The sequence below is a fragment of the Canis lupus genome, chromosome 26 (assembly GCF_003254725.2).
Source record: "Canis lupus dingo isolate Sandy chromosome 26, ASM325472v2, whole genome shotgun sequence".
Lineage (NCBI taxonomy): Eukaryota > Metazoa > Chordata > Mammalia > Carnivora > Canidae > Canis > Canis lupus.
Window position 1 is genome coordinate 19,515,961 of NC_064268.1, and position 25,497 is coordinate 19,541,457.

The 25,497-nt window shown below is 52.0% G+C and overlaps 2 protein-coding genes across 7 annotated transcripts in view; both read left to right on the top strand.

The window, feature by feature from the left end:
* The window catches only part of KIAA1671 (KIAA1671 ortholog), a 202,050-nt gene extending 185,392 nt beyond the window's left edge, over window positions 1-16,658 (top strand). For all 6 annotated transcript variants that reach the window (XM_049102034.1, XM_049102032.1, XM_049102035.1 and 3 more), the window contains 5 exons: window positions 2,162-2,336; window positions 4,672-4,799; window positions 6,205-6,338; window positions 9,823-9,905; window positions 11,415-16,658. In XM_049102034.1, coding sequence (XP_048957991.1) covers window positions 2,162-2,336; window positions 4,672-4,799; window positions 6,205-6,338; window positions 9,823-9,901 — 516 coding nt within the window. In that variant the 3' untranslated portion in view covers window positions 9,902-9,905; window positions 11,415-16,658. The remainder of the gene's footprint in view (window positions 1-2,161; window positions 2,337-4,671; window positions 4,800-6,204; window positions 6,339-9,822; window positions 9,906-11,414) is intronic.
* Window positions 9,862-25,171, top strand: CRYBB3 (crystallin beta B3). Its single transcript, XM_025474350.3, has 6 exons — window positions 9,862-9,905; window positions 20,252-20,346; window positions 21,855-21,973; window positions 22,527-22,659; window positions 23,390-23,532; window positions 24,889-25,171. Exons 2-6 carry the CDS (start codon window positions 20,272-20,274, stop codon window positions 25,052-25,054), a joined length of 636 nt encoding a protein of 211 aa, XP_025330135.1. The 5' UTR covers window positions 9,862-9,905; window positions 20,252-20,271; the 3' UTR covers window positions 25,055-25,171.
* The last annotated feature ends 326 nt before the right edge of the window (window positions 25,172-25,497 follow it).

The following is a 25,497-nucleotide window of genomic DNA, read 5'->3' on the forward strand; positions in this document are numbered from 1 at the left end:
CAGGCCCAAAGGCATCCTGCTCTAGCCCCTTTCAGACCAGTACCTGTCCTCTCTCCTCTCACAAGAGCCCCACCCACAGGGGTCAAGGTACATTTTGCTTTTCAATCCTTGCAGTCCCATTATTCTCCTTCCCTGACAGTAGGGCTACCCCTCACCCAAACTCCCGTGGATGCATCATCTAAATGGTGCAAAATCTAAAAGCAACCCGTTCTCCTGGCAGTTAAGCCTCGTGCCCACACTCTTGGGGATAGCTACCCAGATTCCCTCCAGAAGGAACACCACTGCTTTGTGGGAAGGGGCTTCCTCTGGATCTCACAGGGGATTCCCCCTTCTAAGTGTGAACAGGGTCTCTTGCTGGCATCTCTTAATAAAGGCAGAGATGGGGAAAGACACAAGTGCAGTCTCCCTTGGGCCACCCCACTGTATAAACATGGACGTGGTGTGGGTTGTAAGGATTCAATTAGGTGATGTGTTCAGGTATTCAATCAACAAACCTTTATGTTGCTCAAGCTGTGTCCCAAGCTTTGCTGTAGCTTGTGTGCTTGTGTGATGTCACCATGCCAGGGCACAACCTACTGGACTGACCTTCTAGAACACTAAGCAGTTCTTTCTCAGTGTCCATATAAATATCAACAGCGGTGGCAACAGCCACCGGTCTCTGAGTGCTGGTCCCTGAACTGCTCACGTGCCAGTAACCCCAGGAGGCAAAAGTCCTGCCCCATTTTGCAGATTAGAGAACCAACGCGGCCATTGCGTGACTCAAATGCGAGTGCCCCAAGCACTGGCTGCTTATTTATCACGTACTGAGGTCTAGGTACACTGCCCACCACAACTCAGGGCTCCCGTGAGGGCTGTTTGGAGGCTGAGAGGGGAGGGGAGGCACCGAGGCATCCAGGCCCTGCCCCAGCACTGGGGAAGCAAACCAGTTGCCCCTCAAACCAGCTCCTCCTCAGGGTAGCTTTTCCACACTCTCTCTGAGTCTGAAAACCTGGATCTGTCTTGCTGCCTCTCCCCCCAGCCCCATCAGGCCCCCCACTGGCCACCATTGTGCCCAGTTTGAGAAGCAGCTGCAGGAACATTGGCTCCCTCCTCCCACCCCCAGTGTGGTGTCTGCCACTTACCAGCTGTGGGAAATGACTCACTGAAATTAGCCCGTCATCGCTCCTTTAGAAGGCCTTGGGTGACAGAATTTCTCCAAAGCAGACCTGAGAGGGAGGAACTGACACTTCAGGCGAGCACAGGAGCCGGCCAGCAACAGCTCCTTGCCTGAGTGAGCCTTCCTCAGACACCATCTGAAACCAGAACTCTCCATCCCTGGCCTCACTGAATTCTCTCAACCACTGTGGGCGGCAGATACTACTATGATCCCCTTTTTACAAAGAGGGGCACCTGGGAGCGTTTGTAAACTCTTGAGGTCACACAGCTAGGATTTGAACTGTGCAGGATTTGAACACAGAGCTCTGAGTTCTTTGCCACCATGCCCCCAGGGTGACCACCAGGCTGGTGGCTGTCGTACCTCCTTGCTGGGCCCCCCTGGGTGGTCTGCATCCCGGGCACCTTTCACTGTGGAAGGTGATAAGCTTGGAAAGTATTACGGACCTTCTGCTGCCTCTGCTCAGTGTGGATGCTTGCAGACAAATGCTTGGTGCAAGTACTTTGCCCTGCACCCTCCACCCGCACCCTGAAGTATTGTGGGTGATGAGGGGAGGACGCACCCAGGATGCCTCAGCTCCCAGGCCCTGTGTGAGTAAGGTTCCTGCAAGGATTTAGCTAGATGATGTACTCGGTCATTCATTCAGCAAGCAAACAAACACTGATCGGGCTCCTGCTGCACACCAAGCGCTAATCTAGTGTACGTGCTCCTCTGCTGTCACCAGGAGGGGAAAGGCATTTTCATCACATCTACTATGTGGCTGGCACTGTGCTAGGGCACTTGAGGTTCGTGTGATTAGTGTAACCAGCCTACGTGGTGTGGCTTGCAGAGAAATTTAGGCTTATGGCGTTTAGGTGACAATAAAAATGTGCAAATGCTAGCCCGCGTACCAGCCAAACAGCATCTCCTGTGTCAGGGAAGCTAAGCACACGGGCCATGGACAGTGCCCTCAATTCACGCTTCCCTTTGCTTTCCCCCCTCCTGCCCTCCTCCCCGCCGTTCCCACAGCAAACCTCTGTCCTGGACTCAAGTGCCCTCAAGACCCGGGTGCAGCTCAGCAAGCGAAGCCGCCGCCGGGCTCCCATCTCCCACTCCCTCCGGCGCAGCCGTGTTAGCGAGTCGGAGAGCCGGTCTCCTCTGGAGGAGGAGGCCGACAACGCGTGGATGTTCAAGGACTCAACAGGTATGCCACGCCCTCCCTTCTCCATGGACACCACGCTGAACCGCAGGACGGATTTGGGTTAGAGACAGAAGTTCCTCCTTTATGGGCTGTAGGATAGTAGAGCTCAAGTGACGTGGGGAACTGCGCTCTCTGGTTCTGCGGACCTTATTAGAAACTGGGTCAGGATGATATAGTCATTGGGGCTCCTTGGGTTGCCAGGGACAGAGATACAACTTAATAGGTTTTTTACCATTTCTGCCTTTACCCTTACTAAATTTACTCACACTTCCTTGAGGTCTGTTTGCCGGTCTGGGCCAGATCCTTGAGTTGAAAGATCAGGTTTATTTATCATCGGCCTCTTTTGTTTCCAATCAATTATTTAAGGCTATGCATTTTCCTCTAAGGACTTCTTTGGCTGAGTCTTAGGGCAAAACCTGAAATGAATCTCAAAGAGCCCATAGGCATCAGCCACGGAAGGGTATTCCAGACAGAACAGTGGATCAGAGGGGCAGAGGTTCAGGAAGAATGTGTGTGTGTGTGTGTGTGTGTGTGTGTGTGTGTGTGTGTGGCAGGAGCCTCTGTAAGTGGTTTGGGAATAGCAGGGATCATGCCGGAAACAGGCAGAGGCCAGTGCATGGACAGTCATGATTCCTTGCTAAGGAGTTTGACATCGTCCATAGATAGGGAACCACAGAGGAGTGTTAAGAAGAAGCAGAATTGGGGCACCTGGGTGACTCAGTGGTTGAGCATCTGCCCTTGGCTCAGGTTGTGATCCTGGGGTCTTGGGATCGAGTCCCGCATTGGGCTCGCTGCAGGGAGCCTGCTTCTCCCTCTGCCTGTGTCTCTGCCTCTCTCTGTGTGTCTCTCATGAATAAACAAATAAAATCTTTAAAAAAAAAAAAAAAGCTGCAGAATCTCCTCTTGTAATGGAAACCGTAGCAGGTGACCTCCTCGCTCTACACATATGCAGCAGTTAGTCCCTCAAACCGTTGTGGGGCCTTTGTTCACTTGGGGTTTGCCCACAGCAACCAGTGGGACGTCAGGCCAGGCTCCAAGCTGAGTGAGGGGTGACGTTTCTGAAGAAATGCTTGGAGGGTCCTCCCTCCCTCTCCTACCTCATGTTTATTATCATTATTATTATTATTTTAAAATTTTATTCATTTATCTGATAAAGAGAGCACAAGTAGGGGGAACAGCAGAGGGAGAGGGAGAAGCAGGCTGTCTGCTGAGCAGGGAGCCCGACGTGGGACTCAATCTCAGGACCCTGGAATCATGATCTGAGCCATCCCGGGCCCCCCTCATGTTTGTTCTTAAAGGAAGTGTTTAAATGCCTTGAGTGAGACCTCTCTGCACGCTTTCTGGGTTTGCTGAGCCAGATTCCACTGAGCTGCCTGGGGCAAGTAAAAACCAGCATAGGTGGGATCCCTGGATGGCTCAGTGGTTTAGCGCCTGCCTTTGGCCCAGGGTGTGATCCTGGAGCCCCAGGATTGAGTCCCGGATCGAGTTCCGCATCAGGCTCCCTGCATGGAGCCTGCTTCTCCCTCTGCCTGTGTCTCTGCCTCTGTCTCTGTGTCTCTCATGAATAATAAATAAATAAAATCTTAAGAAAAAAAAAAAAAACCAGCGTAGTGACAGAGGCACACCGTACCCCCAGCTGGAACATGTCAGCAGCCCTCTGGTTCCCAGCAGCCTTGAGGAACCAGCCTGGGGCTGGGGAAGGCCTGGGGGTCCGCTTTCTGACCGCCCCCAGTTCCCTGCACAGCCTAGGGGCTCCAGAGGAGCAGGCCTTGCCTGGTTCCTCCCCGTCCATCCCCATTCCCTCCCCCTACTCCGCACTGCACCCAAGCCCACGTCAGGGCCTCCAGGAGGCTGGAACCCCTCACCCCTCACCCCTCACGCCTCATGGACAAATGGTCCATGTCTCCAGAGTGTCTCCTATGAGGCTGGAGCATGGCGATGGGGTTAAGTCCCCATAAAGGGGGCTCTGGCGAGGGAAGTGGCTTCCTGGTCCAGCCCTGGGCAGACCTTCCATGAGACACACGAAGCCCTCTGCTCCCCCTTCTGAGACCACGAGCCCCCTGCATGGCTGGATTAAAGCATTTCTGTCTCCTTCCCCCCGCCAAAGACTTGCTTCTCTTACCCTGACTGGGAAGGAGCCAGGAGCCAGGAGGTGGGTGTGTCTGTGCCTTCTTCTCCCAGGAGAACACCTGTCATGCCGCATCGTCTGCGATGAGAAACCTGTTTGTAAAATGGGCCAGTGATCACTTCCGGGCGGGGCTGGCGCGAGGACTGCAGGAGGGACTGTGCAGAGGGCCTGGCTGTCAGTGACTTCAGTGCTGTCTTTTCTTTGCCACAGAAGAGAAATCTCCCAGGAGGGAAGAGTCAGATGAGGAGGAGGAGAAGCCCTCCAGGGCTGAGAGGACGCCCAGCAGCCATCTGCAGAGGATGCCTGTGTTTCCAGGCATGGACCCGGCCGTCCTAAAGGTACCAGACTTTGCACCCAGAGCTATCCTCAACCTTGGCAGCAGAGGGAACAGGCCCCATGTTTCCTTCCCTCCACTCCCCCCACTCCCGTCCCCTCCTTTTCCCCTTATTTCCTTCCCTCCTTCCTTCCTCTCCATTTTTGAAACAGTTTGACTCAAGAAGTTCCAAAAATAGTGCAGGGGATTTGCATGCCTCACCCCAGCAATACCTCACATGGCCACAGTACCTGTCATGTTTTGCAAGTAGTAAAAAAATCAGTGAGCAGTAGATGCACGCTTGTCCCTGTGGCTGATTTGATAGGCCTTCCAAATGCGAATGTCTTGCAGCCGCTGTGCTAGACTGGGGGGTGGGGGGGAGTGGGGTGGGGGTGGGGGTTCCTGCCTTTCATTTCCAGGATGGGGACAGATGATCTGTCACACTGGCAGCCTAACACAGCAGGCAGCGAAGGCCCTTGGCTCCCATGTGGACGCCCCGTGTAACCCCAAGGCCAGTTCTTGGGTTCCTGGACACAGCTTGGATCCACCACACACTGTCCAGAGGAGGCTCTTGCGATTCGTGTGCTGTGGTTAGCACGCGCTCCCCGAGCCTAGTGGCAGCCACACCTGCTCCAGTTAGTCTCGGCCATGGGCAATGCTCAGCAGTTGGGAACAATCAGGGGAGGCCGCTGCCGGGCTCGTTCTTGAGGGACCGAGGGTGAATCCCAGGTCTTGAAGATTGCTCAACCTTTCACCGTTAGGCTTCTCCTCTGTAAAATGGGGAAAACCAGCCTCTAACTCAAGCTAATGTGCATCAGACGTATTAGGCCCGGTAGAGTCCAAATGGTGGGTGCTTAGTGCACAGAGCCCTCAGGCGGGTGATGGCCATGGGGGCCGTCCCGCGTCGCCTTGGAGACAGCTGCCACCTGCCACCAGCACCCCCCTGGGCCTCAAGGGAACTCTATGCACACCATACTGTCATCCCAGCCCCAACCATGTCCTCCAAAAATAGGGGGAGACCCGTTGCCTTTTTCCTTTGGGAAAGTAATACTCAGAACCTTACTTCATTCCTGTGGACACAGGACCAAGGAGCTTAGCAGGGCTGAATGTCATATGCAAGATGGGGCCGTAAGCGCCATGTCGGGGTTCTTGGGGAACATCCTGTCCTGAGAACACACAAGTGGTGGCTTTTCCATTGAGGATGACATGATTGTGTGGGGTTCTGGTGGTGCTTCTTTGATCCTCGTGGCCACGGGTGGCCACGGAGGCTACACGCTTGGCCTCTGATTTCTCTTAGCCTCCAAGGTCAAACAGCATCTCCCCTGCCCTGGGATTTCCTGCCTGGGTCCATTCAGTTGCTGGAGGGCCATCAGATGGGACCCCTCCACAGACCACAGGTGGTTACAGACTCGGTTCTCTTCTCTCTCCAGGCTCAGCTGCACAAGAGGCCAGAGGTCGACAGTCCCAGCGATACCCCAGGCTGGGCCCCCCAGCCCAAGACCCCCAAGTCCCCCTTCCAGCTGGGCAGTCGTGTGCTGCCCTCCAGCATGGAGAAAGACGAGAGGTGAGGGGTCCTAGGGATGAGCAGCGCCCCCCCCCCCCCCCCAGACTCAGGATGCAATGCTGGGAAGTGCTTGCCTGGGTCTTAGAGCCGAATGCAAGGGGATTTTCAACTATTATTTTCCCCTCTAGCAGCAGAACTTTGTTCACGTTAAACTTTGGGCAGCCTGATACCTAAAATCACACCATGGTGGGGGAAGAGGACCAGGAATCAGGCCGGCTGGCCTCTCATTTACCCTCTTCCCTCCACGCCGGCTGGCCTCTCATTTACCCTCTTCCCTCCACGCCCCACGTGGAAATCCAGAGCTGTGTTGTGGGAAGACTACTGACCTAGTCCAGCCCTCTCCAGACTGATTGGGAAACAGGCATCCTCTCTCCTCTTGCCCTCTAGGGAAGGGCCTTTGTCTCAGGTGAATCAGAGAGACCCGGGAAGATGGATAAAAGGGCACAGCCAGGGTGAATGAGATCCATGAATTCAGCTGCCCTGCACAGAGCCACTGGCCCTATCCCAGGCTGGGCCAGCATGACACAGAGATGAACGCAGCACAGCACCTGCCTCCTCCCACCCAGGGGGCTCCCAGACCAGGTGCTTAGGCAGCTGGGGGTAGAGGTTACAGAGCACAGCTCTAAAATCACACACATCACGCAACCCAGGCTCCATCTCAGCAGTGCGGCTTAGGAGCTTCATGGCCATGGAGTCACTTTGCCTCTTTGGGCCTCAGTCTCCTTATCTGTAAAATGGATTGGCTCATCATTCTAACCTTCCAGAACGATCATGAGGATGAAATGAGGAAGCGTGTGCAGAGCCCTTTGCCCTGGTGCTGGCTTACAGACGTGCTCACTACAGGATAGTGGGATTCTGGAGTGCCTGGGGGGGTCAGTCACTTGAGTGTCTGACTCTTGATTTCAGCTCAGGTCATGATCTCAGGGTTGTGAGATCAAGCTCCCACATCAGGCTCTGCACTGGGCATAGAGCCTATCTAAGATTCTCTCTATCCCTCTGCCTCTGGCTCTTCCCCACAATTTCCTCCCTCCTTCCCCAAAAAGGGTAGTGGGATTCTTATCACAATTTAACACATAAAAGTTAGCGATTATTCACACTAGTGTAATGTTATAAGTGTTGCAATAGAGCAGCAAGCTATAGCCCACAGGCCAAATTCAGCCCGCTCTCTGTTTTTATAAATAAAGCTTTATTGTCACACAAGCACACTCATTCCTCTCTGTGTCATCTAGGGCTGTTCTTCCATTACAGCTGAAGAGATGACTAGTTTTAGCAGACACCTCATGACCCACAAAGTCAAAACTACTTACTATCTGGCTCTTTATCTGACCCCCACGATAGAGGAAGGGCTCCTAACCCAGACTTGAAGAAAAATGCAGAAAAAAGGCTTCCAAGAGAAGGAATTTCCTGAATTGAGTCAAGATAGAAAAAAAAAAAAAAAAAAAGGCAGCATGAGGAGGTCCCAGGCTAAAGTCACAGCACGTGCAAAGGTCTGGAGTCCCAATAGTACGGAGAGCTATAGCCAGTGCATTTAATCAGAGAACAGAGTGAGTTGTAGCAAGAAAAGGATAAGAGATTGAGAGAGAAACAAGGTCACAGTTGAGATGGTGTCTCTCGTGCTCTGAAGACACCAGAATTGCAGGGCTGCTCTGGAGTCAGCTGAAGGCTCCAGCATTTCTCCAGGGCTGGGGAAGCCCCCTGACCAGGGTCTCGAAAGCACCTCTGGAGGCCTGGTCTGGTGCCTCTGCCATCAGGTGACACTTGCCTGGGGGACCCCAGAGTCCTGTCTGCCCAAAGGACCTCTCCTTCCTTGCATACTCCTCATCCCACCCCAGCTAGATGAGCGAGTTCCCTGAGACCTCTCAGGCCTTGGGGTCAGGAGCTTTCTCTGAGGTCAACACAGGTCAGATTTTGTGAGTGCTATGTTTAATTATAAAACTAGTATATGCTCACCATACTAGACCACAGTGTGACGTTGGGGCATCTCTCCTGTCATTTTAAGTCTTAAAATGTAGTTGAGGGGATCCCTGGGTGGCTCAGCAGTTTAGCTCCTGCCTTCAGCCCAGGGCGTGATCCTGGAGTCCCGGGATCGAGTCCCATGTCGGGCTCCTTGCATGGAGCCTGCTTCTCCCTCTGCCTGTGTCTCTGCCTGTCTCTCTGTATATCTCTCATGAATAAATAAATAAAATCTTTAAAATAAAATGTAGTTGAGATTACAATTATATATACATAGTTTCTTTTCTGTTACATATTTCATGTGGTCATTTTCCCAAAGCCATTAAACATCTTCATAAAAATGATATTTTTTTTCAAAGAATGATGACTTTATGGCTTTTGTTAAAATGGTGTGTTCTCACTACAAGCGATTCTGAGAATACAGGAAAGTACATGAAGAAAGTAAAAAATAAAAAAGAAGTGTCACCACTGAGATGGTGGCTGCTCAAATGTATTCACTTTGAGAAAATTCACTGACGTGTGCACAGGTCACAGGTTTGAGTGGTTTGAGTACTTTTCTGGATGTGTGTTCTTCAATTTAAAGAAGCTAAAACAAATCTTACCCACCCCCCATCCCCCGCAAACAATCATGTTTCATTATTTGGTGAACATAAGGCATCTATCTGTGTCTTATGGGTATTGCATTAGACAGTGTTCTCCAAAGAAACAGAACCAATAGGATGTATATATACATGTACACAAACAGAGCAGGGGGAGGGAGGAAGGGAAGAGGAGAGAGAGAGAGGGAGGGAGAGAAAGAGAGAGATGTTGAGAAACAGCGAAAGAGAGAGAGAGATTGAAATTTATTTTAAGGAATTGGCTCACATGATTATGGGTACCACCAAGTCCCAAATCTGCATGGCAGGCTGTTAGGCTAGAGACTCAAGGAAGAACCAGTCTTGTAGTTTGAGTCACAAAAGCAGTCTTTTATCAAAATTCTCTCTTCTTCTGGGGAGGTCAGTCTTTTCCTATTAAGGTCTTCAACTGATTAGATGAGGCCCACCCATAATACCGAGGGTAATCTGCTTTACTCAAAGTCTACTGATTAAAATATTAATTTCACCTTAAAAAATACCTTCACAGCACCATCTAGAATAATGTTTAGCCAAATATCTAGGTGCCGTGGCCTAGCCAAGTTGACACATACAATTGACCATCACAGGCATTTACATGGGTAGAGAGCAATAAGGATGGAGACGTGCCTGGGTGACAAATGGATAGACGGAAATAAATTCTTGTGTCAACGTGACTTCACAGCTGCCATTATTTCATAGAATGGTGATTTACTTACCATTCCTTGATGTTGGGTGCTTTGTTTAATTCCTGTATCTTGCTCATCAATCACAATAACATAGGTACCTTCACCGCCTGTACGTGCCCAGCTCAGCAGCACCTGGGTGCTGTGGGTGCAGGGTCAGCTTCCTCCCAGCCCTGCCTGCAAGGAGTCCTAAGTCTGGCACACACTTGACTGTGTCTGGCTTTGTGGTTTCAGGTCGGAAGAGCCCTCTCCCCAGTGGTTAAAGGAGCTAAAATCCAAGAAGAGACAAAGCCTGTATGAGAACCAAGCTTGAGCAGGTATGAGGGGAGGGCGTGGTGGAGAACCTGGGGAGAGCCTGCAGTCCAAGGAGTGGAGATCCTGGACTGGGAGTCAAAGGGTTAGAGTCTCGAGGTGTTGCACTCTAGGAGAGAGAAGAGAAAATGGGTGCAAGTGTCCTGGGTTCCTCTAAAGGGAGCAGTGAGGATCTGTTCTCTTAGGGGAAAAAAAACCCAGGTGGACAGCCTGGTCGAGGAGCCAGATAACCTAGGCTCTGGGCTCACACACTTCTCACGGCATCTCAAAACCCGTTTATAAAGTGGAAAGGCAGGACATCAGAGGTTAGCCTAATCTGAAACGTCTCTCCAGTTTTTACCTTCATATACCACCTGTATAATTAAAAATTATTTTGAACAAAAAAGATTTAAAAGGTGAGATGATTAAATATGCCCTGGTGTAGGTCCCACATGACTTCACATCTCGAACTTCAGGCTCTCAGTAAAAAGGGGTAACAGCGCCCATGTCACCAAGTGGTCCCCGGAGCTCACTGAGGATGCACTAAAGTGCTGGTGGTCAGTCCTAGGTGTAAGAGCACTCGCTTCCTGCTCCGTAAAAAGTTGGCTCTGATGTGAGTAGCACAGGAGACCCACCAGCGCTTTACCCAGAAAACACAACAAAGCATTTTCAGGTCCTCCTTAGTGGCAAAACCTGACCTGCATGGATGTCTGTACTTTACACTGCAGGTATATTATGGGGGCGTTACATAGTATGTTTGTAGATATGTCACATAATGTATATTTATGCATATATGCGTGTATATATGTGTATATAATAACCTCTCCCCCACCCACCCGATTTCTAAATCCCAGGTAAATCTGCACTCAAGGGTTTGGGATAAGGAATCTGACCCTGTGTTTATTTTGTGTTTAGCTGCTATACATGTAATATTTCAGTTAACCTTCCAGCAGTACACCTGAGGAAACAGGCTGGAGTCCTAACCTGACCTTCCACCTGCCCACCGTCCTCACCCCACTCCGAAAGAAAGAAAGAAAGGAAGGAAGGAAGGAAGGAAGGAAGGAAGGAAGGAAGGAAGGAAGGAAGGAAGGAAGGAAAGAAAGAAAGAAAGAAAGAAAGAAAGAAAGAAAGAAAGAAAGAAAGAAAGAAAGAAAGAAAGAGTAAGAAGGAATTAAAGAAAAAAGGACACCTGGATGGCACAATGGTTGAGCATTGAGTGTCTGCCTTTGGCTCAGGTCATGATCCCGAGCCCGGGGTCCTGGGATCAAGTCCCGCATCAGGCTCCCCACAGGGAGCCTGCTTCTCCCTCTGCCTGTGTCTCTGCCTCTCTCTGTGTCTCTCTCATGAATAAATAAATAAAAATCTTTTTAAATTTTTTTTAAAAAGAAGGAAAAAAAAAGTTATCTTTCCTGGCCTGTGGCTTGTGGGGATGGCCATCTTGGAGAATACCAGAAAAGGTTTAAAGGCTTGATGGCAGAGACACATAGGGTCACATGTTCCCCTTGCTGACACCAGGACTGTCCCTTCCTCTCCAGACAGGGGACACTGCCACGTCTAATGAACAGAAGCCTTAACTGTCAGAACCCGAAGATGAGGCCACGCTGATGTCATTCCTCCCTGCACATGGTTACCGACCTGGGCCCTTCCAGTTGGGTGGAGAACACTATCCAGCGCCTCCTGCCCCTCTGCAGACTCTCCCCGGATCAGGGCGGGAAGACCCACCCTCCTCAAGCACTTGCACGTCTCCCCAGACAGCACTTCAAGCTGAGAACAAAGCCAGGCTGCCCAGAATTGTCCATGCTGGTGGTTTTGTGTTTAATGTAAAAATGTGTGTTTCTGCCTACTTTAGACATCACTCCAGGAACATCAGTTTGAGGCTGGACCATCTCCCTGGGTTCCAGGAAAACACCTGTATTGTGAAAGCACCTCTTTCTCCAGGGCAAGTCTCTTTCAAAAGCATATTTCCAAGGAAGAAGAAACTCTGTTTCCTGCTGTAATTGTGGTCCAGGGCAGCAGTTATTGGGTTGGGTTTTGATTGCTTTTTTGGTGAGTTCCATCTCCCTCCCTCTCAAAGAATCAGCAGTTCCAATTTTTTGTAAACATACCACCCTCATTTCAAGTATATTTATCCTTACAATGGGGCTGTGTGCATAGTTGACTTGTTCATTATCTATCACTTTTACTTGCTTTAGAAGGCGTTAAAGCAATAATTCAGCCAATTTTCTTTGAAATTTGATATGTATGTATGTTTTTTACGTTAAAGAGCAGAAGGAAAGATGTATGAATAATTTGCTTGAAGTATCCAATCATCTCAGGTTATCTTACCCCATCCATGCTTTTAACAAAAACTCCAATTGTCATCTTTGTGTGTATATATGTTTTTCTTGGTTTCTCTTCATTTGAGCTCTGGTTTCTGTGGAGTGACCTTTGTCCCTTGGCCTCAAGGGTTCATAAACTGCAGCCCAAATGTGGTGCCTTTTCCACTCAAACATCAGACCCGCCCTGAGAATTTTTTTCTCCAGTCTTTTTTGAACACCACCGGAGTTGCCAGCATGGAAGAGTCATTCCAGATTGGAACAAATGGATGAATGGGGGGTTCTTCTGCTTCTTCTCACCTCTTCCTTCTACCACTTCCCCGCCCCACCCCCTGCCAACCCCACCCAATTGAGTGCTCCCTCGAGGTCCAAATGTAGGAAGGGAGGTCTTGCTGAAATCCTTCTCTGGACAGAAGTACTGGATGCTAGGTGACAAAGTGTAGGATTTGCCTTGCCTTTTTTCTTTCTTGCTAACCCTAAGCTCATTCCCAGGAATATCTAAGACCTCTGGGGGTTGTAGGCACTCTCTACATGGTCTTTCTTTTTGGAAATCCTCAACACCAGCCTCCTTCACCTGTGAAACCCAAGGATCCAGCAAACACCCCAGATATTCTTGACTGGCCACCTGCCATGCCTGGAGTTGCCATAAACTTTGTGCCAACCTTCTCTGGGAGATGCCCATTGCTGAGAAAGATGCTTGGGCAGTTCATTGGACCCCCTGTGACTGCTGAGGGGCCCCTGGGCTGAGTTTCCTAAGGCTAGATATGGAAGGGATGGGCCTCGCTGCATACCCACCCATTGACTTCCCAAGACATGAAAATCTTTCTTGATAAATCCATTTGCAAATGGTGTCAAAACATCCCTTCCTTCTCCCTGGCCATGTCTTCAGGAGTCTCCATTTGTCTCCCCATCTCTTCTTCCTCCCTTATCACCTTTGACCATCTCTTCCTTCTCTTGGGAGTGGGGGTCAGGGGTACAGGTCAATCCTGTTTTTCCAGGTTCAGCTGAAGCCCTGCCCCCTTCCCTGTCAGGTTAGCTGAACTTCGGCTACCGATGGGCAGTTGTGCGGTTGTAGATCCTGTCACCCACCCAGCCTTTTCCATCTGGAAGCCTCATGCATCTGTGTCTAGAGATTTGGCCTACTTGATAATAGTTTGTGTTCTTTTTGTTCTCCGAGTTAGTGGTCAATCAGTTCTCTGTGGCCTTTGGGTGGAGATACAATTCCTCTAAGAACTGCATCTTTGGGTGATTTTTCTTTTCTTTCCTTTTCCTTCTTAAGTAGGCTCCATGCCCAGTGTGGAGCCTAGCTAGCACAGGGCTTCAACTCACAACCCTGAGATCAAGACCTGAGCTAAGATCAAGAGTCAAATGCCTAACTGACTGAGCCCACCCAGGTGTCCCTAGATCTGGTTAATGTTTTAAAACAATTTTCATGCAATGGCTTTCCAGGTCAGTAAGTCCCCTTTAAAGGCACTCATGCTCTGACCCTGACTCTTTCTGTCTGTCTGTCTTTCCTTCAGGTGGGAAGGGCCCCTTGGTACCATCCTGGTCAGTAGAAATTGACCTGCTGTGTTCAATGAGATTATAGATACTCACCATGCAGAACTCTCCAATCCTTAATGAGATGTGTCTTAGCCCAAATATACTCAACACGAAAGAACACTTGAACATGAGATTAACCTGGAGATCTTTTGCCTAACCTCCCACACCTTGATTGGAAATAAATATCCTTTAATTCCTTGGTGATTAGGACATTCAAAGTCCATCCTCTTGGGATTGAGGAGAACAGCCTCACCTCTTCCTGCAGAGCAGACATCACAGTGGGTCAGGAGCCACCCTCTCCACACAGGCTCCCCTTGACCTCTGGGTCCCACTACGCTCAGTGCAAGGAAGTTAGAAGTGACTGGTGCTTGGAACTTCTGCAGATGACTGGGCAAGCATATCATTGGTTTTCCCCTCTTCCTAAGCTGAGTGAACTCTTTGGCATTAAGCGAGTGGTTATATGCTAGTTTCTTGAGTTTGCCTGGAGCCTCTTTTTAAACTAACTTAATATGCCTTAATCGTTTGTATGCAATCAAATCACCTGCCCTCATCCAGGCACCTTCCTGGGGGTCTTTGGCTCTCCTTAAATGAGAGTCTTACACAGAATGCAAATCCCTATGTATGTACAATCTGTCTGTCTACAGACACACAAACACGCACGCACACACACAGACACACACAGACACACACACACCCTTTGCACATCAGCATTTTGACAGCTGGTCTTTTGATAAGTCTGTATCTTTTTCCCCCACCACAGATCCCCTTCTTCATGGTCCCTTGCCTGATGAAACAGAGGCCTTTAGCCTATGAAATCCCATGGCAAGGCCTCAAAAATCAGTGTTGTAGAGAATTCCTTGGTGCCACCAGAGAAATTCTGGCAAAACTGAAGCTTCAGCATTGTTTCAGGTTGGGGGTTTTGAGTGACATTGACCTGACAGCCTCAGGTTACCGAGGATTCGGGAAAAGGACCATCAGATTGGGAAGTTTTCCAGGGGACAAGCCAAGTCCTATGCTTTCAGACAAATGTATTCACCTCTGTGTGTGCAGGAAAGTGAGGCCAGCTCTAGGTATTGCTAAGGAGAGAGCATAGCAATAGGCACAGGCCAGGGATCCCAGAGCTTAGAGGCTGTGCAGCAGAGTGGGGGAAACCATTGGCATGCTCTCCCCAACGAACAGCTCAGCTGCTTGCACCTGGTGCTGGTGGCTGCCTTGTCCATTTACACTTGCACATTTTTCATCATGATGCCCCCAGACTGCCCCAGGAGCCAGGCATAATCACAAAGCTGAAAATCCACAGGCACATGGTCAGATCACCTCCAAAACTAAATGTTTTGGCAATGGTGACTTGGGCCTCTGTGGAAGACAATGTCCCAAGGAGAACGTTGTCAAGCCTGCCCCTCCCTCACCAGTTTGTTTCTCTCCCTCAGTCCCTGTGGTTCTCCCCCCTCCCCCACAGTCTCAGTCGCCTCCCTTAGTACAGGAAGTGAGGTTACTTAGCCCTTTGTGTAACTAGCGTTTCAAGGTGGGCCCGAGGGGAGATGTAGAGGCAGGAGAAAAGCTCTGTCCAATGGGAGACACCCTCCCCGCTAATTTACGCCATGGCAAGTCACTACAGTAATGGAGAAACCTCCTACAGCCTCAATTGTGCCTTTCTTCCTCTACCACATGTTAAAACGTGGAAGCAAAACCCCCATGGCATCATGATTCTACGGGGTAAGAGGGACAGTGTTGACAAGGAGGGGACCACCTGAAGCAGGCAGGACCCACTCCACATCTGGAAGGGAATCCTCCTGGGGCTATAGCCACCTAGGGAGCCGTGGATCTGGGCTCTGCTGAGAAGCTGCTACTAGTCAACCCTGTTGGGATTTGGGGCAAACTGATGTTCTGGAAACGTAGAGCCACTTAGAAAGTCAGTCGGCTGGAGTGAGCTGGGTCTTTGCCAGTCTCTCTCCTTTAGCTCCCACCACCCCACCCCTCTAGAATTTACTTTCTTTTGTTTGGATTGGTTCCTGCAGGAAGGGGTGCAGAAATCTGTCCTAGAAAGTCAGCCTGAGGTTCCTGGCAAGTTAACCCTGAAAATCAATCAGTCTCTCCCACACCCCCAAATCTCCTTAAATAGTCCCCCTCTAACCTGGTGCCCTAAGATGTCCCTCCATGAATCAGACTGGCCCTTTGATTTTTTTTTTTGACAATCTCCAGTGGTGTCACACCTGCATAACAAACAAACAAAAAATCATGCCGTTGTCTAAGGAACAATTTGAGCTTTTTTACTGGTCTCATTCCACATAGCCTTATAGATCCTGTAAATAGGGGGCTCGCAAAAGTAATATATTGTGTTATGGGAGATATTTTGTACTGTGTCGTTTCCTAAGTCATACCAATATCCTAGAAGTGATGCACTTCCCAGATGATTCTGATCCTCAAAACACTTTGTAAATTGGGGGGAGTGGAAATACATATAAATATATATATTTTCCTAGCCTTTCTTCTGGGTCCCTTCCTGAGATATTTGAATCATGGTAGAAAAGAAATTCGAGTCCTGTGTGTAAGGAAGTTACACCTGCTGGCGTTCTTGCAATTGCCTTATCAATTCACAAGCTCTAGGGGGTTCTGAACAGAAGGTGGACGACAGGCACTTTATCCAATCCCAGAAAGAATCTCTAATCACGTGACTGAGAATTCATCGAGAAAAACCTATATTTTTAATGTTAAAACAAATGGGGCTTCCTGGACCTCACAGAGTATTGGCTATCTACAAGTGCTTTTATATTTTGTAACTGTAAAGAGGTTTCATATGCGCAGAACAGTCGGGAATCTGGTCAACTGCCGTCAAACAGGATGACCTTTGCATGTACAAAGACGTTGCATTCAGACCATGAAAATAGCAAATAAAGCTTCGATGCAAGTTGCACTGGAGAACTTGGTGTGTCAGTGTGTGGATGAATGGGCTCTCCCATGCATGCACGCCCGTCACCAGCTGAGTCGGTCTGTTGTCTGTGCTGAGCTGGGGGCCACGTGGCGGGAAGCGGGGAGCTGGGGTCCCGGGAGAGGGGACCCATAGAGACAAAGCAGGATTTCCATTCAACGTGGGCTTGAATCCTCGCCCTGCCGCCTCCCGGCTGTGGGATATCACTGAGCATCGGAGCTCCAAAATGGGGGTGTGATAGTGATGTTAGCAAGATTTAAGGCACTAGTTCTCAACTCAACTAGGTGGATTGTGCCCCGCTTGCCACCCCATGACATCTGGCCATGACGGAAGACATTTTCAGTTATTACAGAGAGGGAAGGAAGATGCTACTGGCATCTAATGGGTAGAGACCAAGGATGCTGCTCAATATCCCGCAGTGCACAGAACGGCTTCCCCACCACCAAGAGTTAACCGGCCTCAGATGGCAATAGTGCTGATCTGAGAACTCTAGACTAAGGAAACATGGCAATGCAAAGGTCCTGGGGATACAATAGGTCCTCAGGATCCTAAAGGATCTGATGGAAGGAAGTCACGCCACCTCTTTCTTCCCCCGTAGATCCCTAGCATGTGGTGGCCACGTCCCAAGTAATGGGGTCGTATCCAACGCTGTTCATGGTCACCAGCTGGAGGTTGTCCATTGGTTTGAACCGTCAATAGCGGGCCAGATCCTCAGTGAATGGAAGCAGGCACTTTGTTACATGATCTCTCCATGTACAGGTGTTGCTCTGACCTCCAGCGACTCACCCAGGGTCACACAGGTCCACCTGCTTTCAGAGGCCAGCAGCCACACACAGTGTCCCACCGCCATCTCCAGGGGTGCAGGGTAACCGGGTTTTAGGCTGACTGGAGGATTTTAGCCAAAAATAATAAAACCAAGTCCTGTTTCGTAACCATTCACTCCTTGGCCCTCTCTTCATTTTAGTCTTCCAATAATATTTAATTATAATTTAAAAATGCATGGGCCTAGGTTTTTGGTTTGGGTTTGTTTTTTGGTTTCTGTGTGTTTAGGTTTGTTTGTTTTTTTTTGAGGGGGGATCATAGATAAGGTGACTGTCATGATCACCTTTATTTCTATTGAGGCTAAGATCTGGTGCCTGCGGCAGGCCACCCCCTCCTCCTTCTCCCTGCTGTGTCACTTTGGGTAAGGGACCTCACCTCTCTGAAGTCAATTTCTGAGCCACTCATAAAAGTGGGGGATCATAGTTCATTCCCTAAAGAGGGCTGTGTGGGGCAGCCCAGGTGGCTCAGCTGTTTAGCACCGCCTTCAGCCCAGGGCGTGATCCTGGAGACCCGGGATCGAGTCCCACATCGGGCTCCCTGCATGGAGCCTGCTTTTCCCTCTGCCTGTGTCTCTGCCTCTCTCTGTGTCTCTCATGAATAAATAAAATAAAAATCTTAAAAATAAATAAATAAATAAAAATCTTTAAAAAAAAATAAAGAGGGCTGAGTGAGGGTGAAATAATGTTCATGAAGCTGGCACAGTGCCTTGCACACAGTGGGTCTTCAATAAATGGTAGTGTGAGTTGCATATGCCTTCTACATAAAGAAAATCAATCTTTATTGGGTCTGTTAGCACATCCCATGGAAACCCAATTTGGGGGTTATATTTAGGGTGATCTGACTTAAAATTTAGGCCATATAGCACATAGGAAAACAGTGATCTGGGGCCCCTCGATTTAAGAGCTGGTGTCACCCAAATAGGAAGGTGATGGCTCTAGAAAGCCAAAGAAAGGGAGTTGGGGGGCACTGAAGAGCTCACACCCTGATGCTCCCCTGCCCCCCGGCGCTATCAGGCTTCCCACAAAGCTGATGAGGTCTGTCTGCCCCCGGAAGCCATCAGGGGCCAAGGCGGAGCACACGGCACTGGGGCCTCCCTGGACCTGCTATTGGAGTGCAGTGGCCTGAGCAGAATCGGGTGGACAGGGCGCTGCCTCAGCAGGCCGGGATGTGCTGGGCTGTCGAAAAGCGCCCATAAATAGGACACCCCGAGCAAAGGTGGACTGAGTCCGCAGCCGGTGCTGGCCCCTCTCTTCTTCCTGAGACTACAGCAGCAGGTCCATTCTGGGACGGGCAGGGGCAGGGAGGCGAGAGCTACCCCGGCTGGTCCAGACCTTTGGGAATCTCCGAGGGGCAGGCACGGCTGGCCCCTGCACAAACCGGGGATTCACCCAAGGCCTGGAGCCAAGAGGGAGGACCCGATACAGCTGCCAAGCCCAACTGCTGACAGAGGGAGGTGGCCAGGGCTGAGCCCCTGGGCATGTGCTTTGGGGAGGGGGGGCCCAAAGACCAAGCACGGCTGAGGAAGGGGCGTGAGCAAATCTGGGGGTGGGGCTGCCAAGGATGCTGAGAGTCTCCGTGAGCCGGACCAGGCCGTATGTCCTGCTGAGGCCGGGTGTAGGCAGGATGGGCAACCTGAGGGCTTTGCATCACTAGGCCTGTGGCCAGAGCATACGGGCCATGCAGCTGTGCCTGGGCCGTGGTGGGGAGCAGCGGCTGTGGGGTGGCGATGTGTGTGCCTTGTGGACCACCGTGGATGTCTAAAGTGGGCATGGGGTGTGTGTGTGTGTGTGTGTGTGTGAGAGAGAGAGAGAGAGAGAGAGAGAGAGAGAGAAAGAGGGGGAGGCCGTCGTGTTCAGTGGGTGGGATGTGACTGTGTACAAGGATCACAGGAGCTTGAGTGTGTGCACGTGCATCCGTGTGCGTGTGCTGATAAACTGGAGAACAGTCCCGTGTGTCTGTGTTTCACAGGGATCATGAGGATCCTCCCATGATGACCTCATTGTGACTATCTCGGGGCTGTGCTGTGTGTCACGGTCCCCACAGGGATGAAGGGGAACTGTCTCTCTGTGTCTGTGTCTCTTAAGTGGCTGGTACACAGTAGGAGATCCATAAATGCATGTGGAATGAGTAACTGAATGTATGGAAACTGGGCTGCAGCAGGTGTCCCAGCACCCAGTCCCACATCCTGCATTCTCTAGACGTCTGTCTGTCTGTCCATCTCTCACCAGTCTGTGGTCTCCCGCTCATCCCGTCACCCAGCGCCAGGCCAGGCACCGTGCAGGTGCTCGTGGAATCTCTGGTGGACAAAAGATAATAGCTCAGAGCTCAGAGGTGGGAGAGATCCCTGCAGAGAGGGACCTCCGAAGCCCACCCTCTGGCCAGGGTCCAGAGCTGGTGTGTCCACACAGAGCTTGAAGAACCCTGTGTGGGGAAGCAGTTGAGTGTAGGAGGAGGGCATGTGCTTTGGAGCCAGGCCCAATCCTGGCCACCACCTCACTGCGTGCCTTAGGGAAGTGGCTTCACTTCACTGGGCCTCAGAGTTTCCCCCTAAAAAACAGGGATCCTGATCCTATGACTGTCCCAGTCCTTGTGGCCCATGACAGGTGCTCAGTGGATGTTTGTTGAATGACTGAAAGACCGAATGCAGTGAGCGATAACCACGTCCCATAGGCAGCAAGGCTCTGTAGCTCATCCTTGACTTCAATGACATCGACACCTGGTTTGGCCCGGGTGGACCTGGTGACTCGTTTTCCTTTGGTTGAAGCCAGAGGTGTTCCTGGGGAGATGGCTGAACAGCACGGAGCTCCGGAGCAGGCTGCAGCTGGCAAGAGCCATGGAGGCCTAGGGGGCAGCTACAAGGTACGGGGCAGGGAGGGGTCCCGGGGGCTGAGGGCCTGGGGCTGCTCTTGGGTTTCAGGGCCAGCTTCCCCTGCCAGGCAGCCCCCCTCCAGAAAGGAGCAGCGGCCCTTCCGGCCACTGGGGGCCAGGAAAGACACCTCACTCACCACGATTTTACTGCATCTTCTCTCTTTTGTGTCCTCACCTGCAGAATAGAACTGGTCACACAAACGCAGCCCGTCTCAGTGGGGCACAGAGGCCAGGGGGTTTCAGGAGACATGGTGCTGACCCTCCTGCCTGACCTCAGTCCACTTCCCTGGCTTCTCTGGGCCTCACCAGCCCCATCTGGAAAATGGGAACAGTGCTCACTGTCTCAGGCCCCAGAGCTGGTGCTAAGGAGGATTCCAACAGCTGGGATTTGTTGGCTCTTCCCTCTCTGAGCTGTCCTTGGGGGCTTTAATCTGAGAGAGGGTCTGAGGATGGATTGACTGAAGGGATTACTGTGGGCAGGAGCATTTCTGTGGACATGCTGGTGGCATTAAGGAGAGTGAAAGAGAAGCGAGGCCTGCCTGGCCCTGGGCCTGATTGGTGGGAGCACAGGGTTGGTCTAGGGCCTTCTAAAGGCCTTTGCAAAGCCCCAGGGGCAGCTGCCCACCAAGAAGGTGGATGCCACTGCCAGTCCTTCCCGGTTCCCCTGGCACCTGTGGGCCTTGCCCTGTGCACACCATGGTGAGAAAAGAGCCAGCTGACTTACTGAATCCTGGTGCCTCTGCCTAATTTGCTGTGCAGCCTGGGACAAGTGGCTTAGGCTTTCTGAGCTTTCTATAAAATGACCAGAACATATATACCCCAGGGACCTTCTACAAAGACAGTTTGTGCTTCTAGGTGGAGAAGAGAGGCAAAGCCCTTCTCTTCCTTTTATTTTTTTAAAATTTTACATTTATTCATGAGAGACAGAGAGAGAGGCAGAGACACAGGCAGAGGGAGAAGCAGGCTCCCTGTGGGGACTTGATGTGGGACTCGATCCCGGACCCGGGAGCCACCCAGGCGCCCCAGCCCTCCTCCTCCTTGGCAGCCTCTTCCTCTCTGGGCCTGGGTCAGGTGAAGGTCAATCCAGAGGCTGCAAACTGGTGTTACCCTCCGTCAGGCACACGGACATTTCACATTAAGGGAAATATAGATTTCTGGCCTCTCTTGAAAAGTTTAACACGGGGCCCACGTTCCCTCCTGGCCATAAGCGGCTTCATTTCCCTCCCGTGGGTCGCTTCGCTCCTCAGCTCGGCCCGGTTCCTGCCAGGTACTCGCAATCCCTGTTTGGACGTTCCCGGAGGCGTTCCCTCCGTGGCCACGACGGGGCAGTGCAAGCCCGAGGCCGAGGCTGGCTGTGGCCGTGCGGGTACCTGCCCCGCAGCGCCCCAAGGAGGAGAGGACGGCGCGGGCGGTGGGGGCTGGGGCTGGGGCTGGGGCTGGGGCTGGGGCTGGGAGCGCGACCCCGACCCCGTGGGATGCTCAGGACGCGGCCCTTTCAGGTGATCGTGTACGAAATGGAGAACTTCCAGGGCAAGCGGTGCGAGCTCTCGGCTGAGTGCCCCAACCTGACAGAGAGCCTGCTGGAGAAGGTGGGCTCCATCCAGGTGGAGTCTGGGCCGTGAGTACCTGCACCCCCAGCCCCCTCCTCACAGCCCTGAGCTTTCTGAGAATCAGGAGGTCCCGGTCCCGGTTCTGGATCTGCAGTGGGGCCTTAAGCAACTCCCTTCCCATCTCTGGCCTCAGTTTTCCCATCTGTCAAATGGGAATAACAGTGGCGTGCGCTTCAGATGGAGTTTTTGCGAAAATGAATAGAAAGATACACATAAATAATAGCAATATAATAATAACGAGGATGAGGAGGAGGGAGAGGAACTGTCTTCGGATTACCTACTGTGTGCCGGACATCGTACTAAGGCCTTTCCTGAGCACCTACACAGGGGCCACTGCGCATAAAATAGACTTCATACTGTCTCCCAGGATGATTTTCTGGCTCAGAGTCTCAGCTTCCAGTATGTTCTAGGAGCTCCTTAAATACTTGGACCAGGGATCCGTGGTAGGGTTGGAGGGAGGGTTCAAGGCCAAAGGTCAGCAGCTTGGAGGCCCTCCCCTCACTAGACACGGGTCCTCCCTCAGAAGCAGCGGTGGCGACCCGGGCCTGTTGCCTCCCACAGGTGGCTGGCGTTCGAGCGCAGAGCCTTCCGCGGGGAGCAGTTTGTCCTGGAGAAGGGCGATTACCCTCGCTGGGATGCCTGGTCCAACAGCCACCACAGTGACAGCCTCCTGTCCCTCCGGCCTCTGCACATCGTAAGTACCGCCCCTGGCGCTCCGGGGAGCTCCGAGAAGCAGGACATGCTGGGAGCTGGCGGGCCAGGGTCCCTGCCTCCGTCATCTCTGACCTAAATGATCGCATGCGACCGGAGGCAGGTGGCTCTGGAATTGTCACTGGGCTGGGGATCGGGACAGCAGGATGCACATCTTGACTTCACCAGCACGGCACTGACACTTCCCTGGGGAGCCCTGTGTAAATCAGGAGCCTCGTGACCCGGTCTCGGCTCAGTATCCCACAGTGACACTTTCAAATGTCACTCTGCTGCCCCACCAGCTTACCCCTCGCTCGGTGGCTGCCCCAGCCCTTCCTCCTTGTCACAGCACCTGCTGCCTGCTTGCAGGACTGCGGGAGGAAAGCTAAGACCATGTCAGAACCTGGCTTAGTAAGGAGGGACTCCTCCTACGTTACTCATGTTTATCTCCTTCCCGCCTCTCTGTGCCTCGGTTTCCCAATCTGCTAAATGGTGGAGTTTCCCAAGAGCTGATAAGGGCCCCTGGCGGTTTCCTGGCTCCGGGGGCTCTAAGATTCCTAAGGACCCGCCCTAGCGCCGTCCCTCCCGCAGGCCTCTGGGGACTGCCTTCCCTGGGGCCGTGGGCTTGGGGGTGGGCGTGACCCCGTGGCCCTGGAGCCTCTCGGCACCTCAGCGCCCCTGCTCCGAGCCTGGGAGCAGCCAGCTCACCCCGTGATAACCCCCCCCTCCCCCAGGATGGCCCAGATCACAAGCTGCACCTGTTCGAGAACCCAGCCTTCAGCGGCCGCAAGATGGAGATAGTGGACGACGACGTGCCCAGCCTCTGGGCGCACGGCTTCCAGGACCGCGTGGCGAGCATCCGGGCCGTCAACGGGACGTAAGGGACCCAGCCCCCACTCCTGCCCCTGCGCCGCCTCGCCCCAGATACAATCTCCATTCACTGTGCTTGCTGCCCCGCATGACCCTGGTTCACAGCCCCACTCCAGAGCCCCGGGCTGCAAATGCCTAACTGCTCACATTCCTGTCCCGTTGGATTTCCAGCAAGCTTTGACTTGTAGGAGGTTTTATCTTTATTTTCTTTTTTAAAGACTTTATTGATTTATTCATGAGAGACACACAGAGATAGGCAGAGGGAGAGGCAGAGACACAGGCAGAGGGAGAAGCAGGCTCTGCAAGAGAAGCCCGATGTGGGACTCGATCCCAGGATCCTGGGATCATGGCCTGAGCCAAAGGCGGACCCTCAACTGCTGAGCCACCCAGGCGTCCCTTATCTTTATTTTTTAATCAAGTGAATCTGTTCCTCCTACCTGTCCCTGTCTAAATATTTGCTCCTTTTTGAAACATCCCCAGACCCTTGAACTAATTCTCAGGGTTGGGTTTTTTTTTTTTTTTTCTTTTCATAATCTTGGTCTTTGCCAAGGTAAGAAGTGACATAGTGATTCTCTAGGTATGGCCTGACTAGCACATAGGAGAGTACATAGTGCATCACCTCCTTCCTTCTAGGCTTACTAGCTCTGTTAATGCAACCTTAAGATCTCCTTCTCTTTGTCAGTGACTGCATCTCACCCTATGGGCTTGAGGTCTGGGCTTGAGCCTTGAAAGGTGCCGCCTCTCCCTGATAATAATTTATTCAACAACTTTTTACTGAGCATTTCCACGTGCAGCATATGGGGCAACAAGCATTACACAGCCTCAAGAATCTTAGTCTGCTAGGGAGACACACAAGGAGACAGGTATCCACAATTGACAGGTATTCACAATTCACTGAGACCAGGACTGTGATGGGGGACACACGGGACACGCGGGAGCTCTGGGAGTCCCCACCGGGGAATGCCAACTCGATTCTGCCTGGGGGCGTCAGCCAGAATCTGAATCCCCCAGATTCAGTCCTGGGGGAGGAGACACACAAACTAGGATGTAAAGAATATGAATGAAAGGGGAGAGGGACACCGGGCAGAAGGACAGGACGTGTGACGGCTCAGAGACACTCCACTTCAAGGAAGGTAGAGCAAGCGAGGTTAGAGCATGGGGTGTGAAGAAAGAAGGTTGAGGGACGAGGCTGGAGACGGTTAGTGAAGGAGCAGCGTAGGGAGTTTGAATTCTCCCGAGGGCCCTGGGGAGCCAGGGAGGAATTCAGGCAGGCGGAGAGGGTGGTCCCATGCCGGCTTTAAGAGGCTCGGTGGGGCTGGAGGCGGGGGCCGTCCGTCCTCACCCCGACCTTGGTCCCCGGCAGGTGGGTCGGCTATGAGTTCCCGGGCTACCGCGGGCGCCAGTACGTGTTCGAGCGGGGCGAGTACCGCCACTGGAACGAGTGGGACGCTAACCAGCCGCAGCTGCAGTCCGTGCGCCGCATCCGGGACCAGAAGTGGCACAAGCGGGGCTGCTTCCTCAGCAGCTGAAGGGCACCCAGGCCCCAGTGGCCCAGACCCGCCCTGGGGGGCAGCAGAGGCAAGAAGAGGAGGCTCCAGGGCCAGGGTGATGGTGTGCTTGTCCCCCCTTCCCCGGAATCTGCTCAATAAAGCCTGGGGCCGGTCCCCCACCTGCCATGTTCCTCTGCGTCACTTCTTGAGGGGGCTGAGGCCTTAGGGCTCTGGGAACCCCCCAAGGGGGGCTGTGAGCCAGGCTCACACCATAGGCTCTAGTTGTTTTAGGCAGTCACATGCACATCTTGCACTGACTTTGTGTTTGTTTTCCTCTCTGTGTTTCCATCTGTCAGTCTATCCATCCATCCATCCATCCATTTTTCCTTCCATCTTTCTGCTTTTCTTCTTTCCATTGATTTATCCATTCTTTCACCCACCCATCTTTTTATCCATCCTTCTATCCATTTGTCCATCAGTTC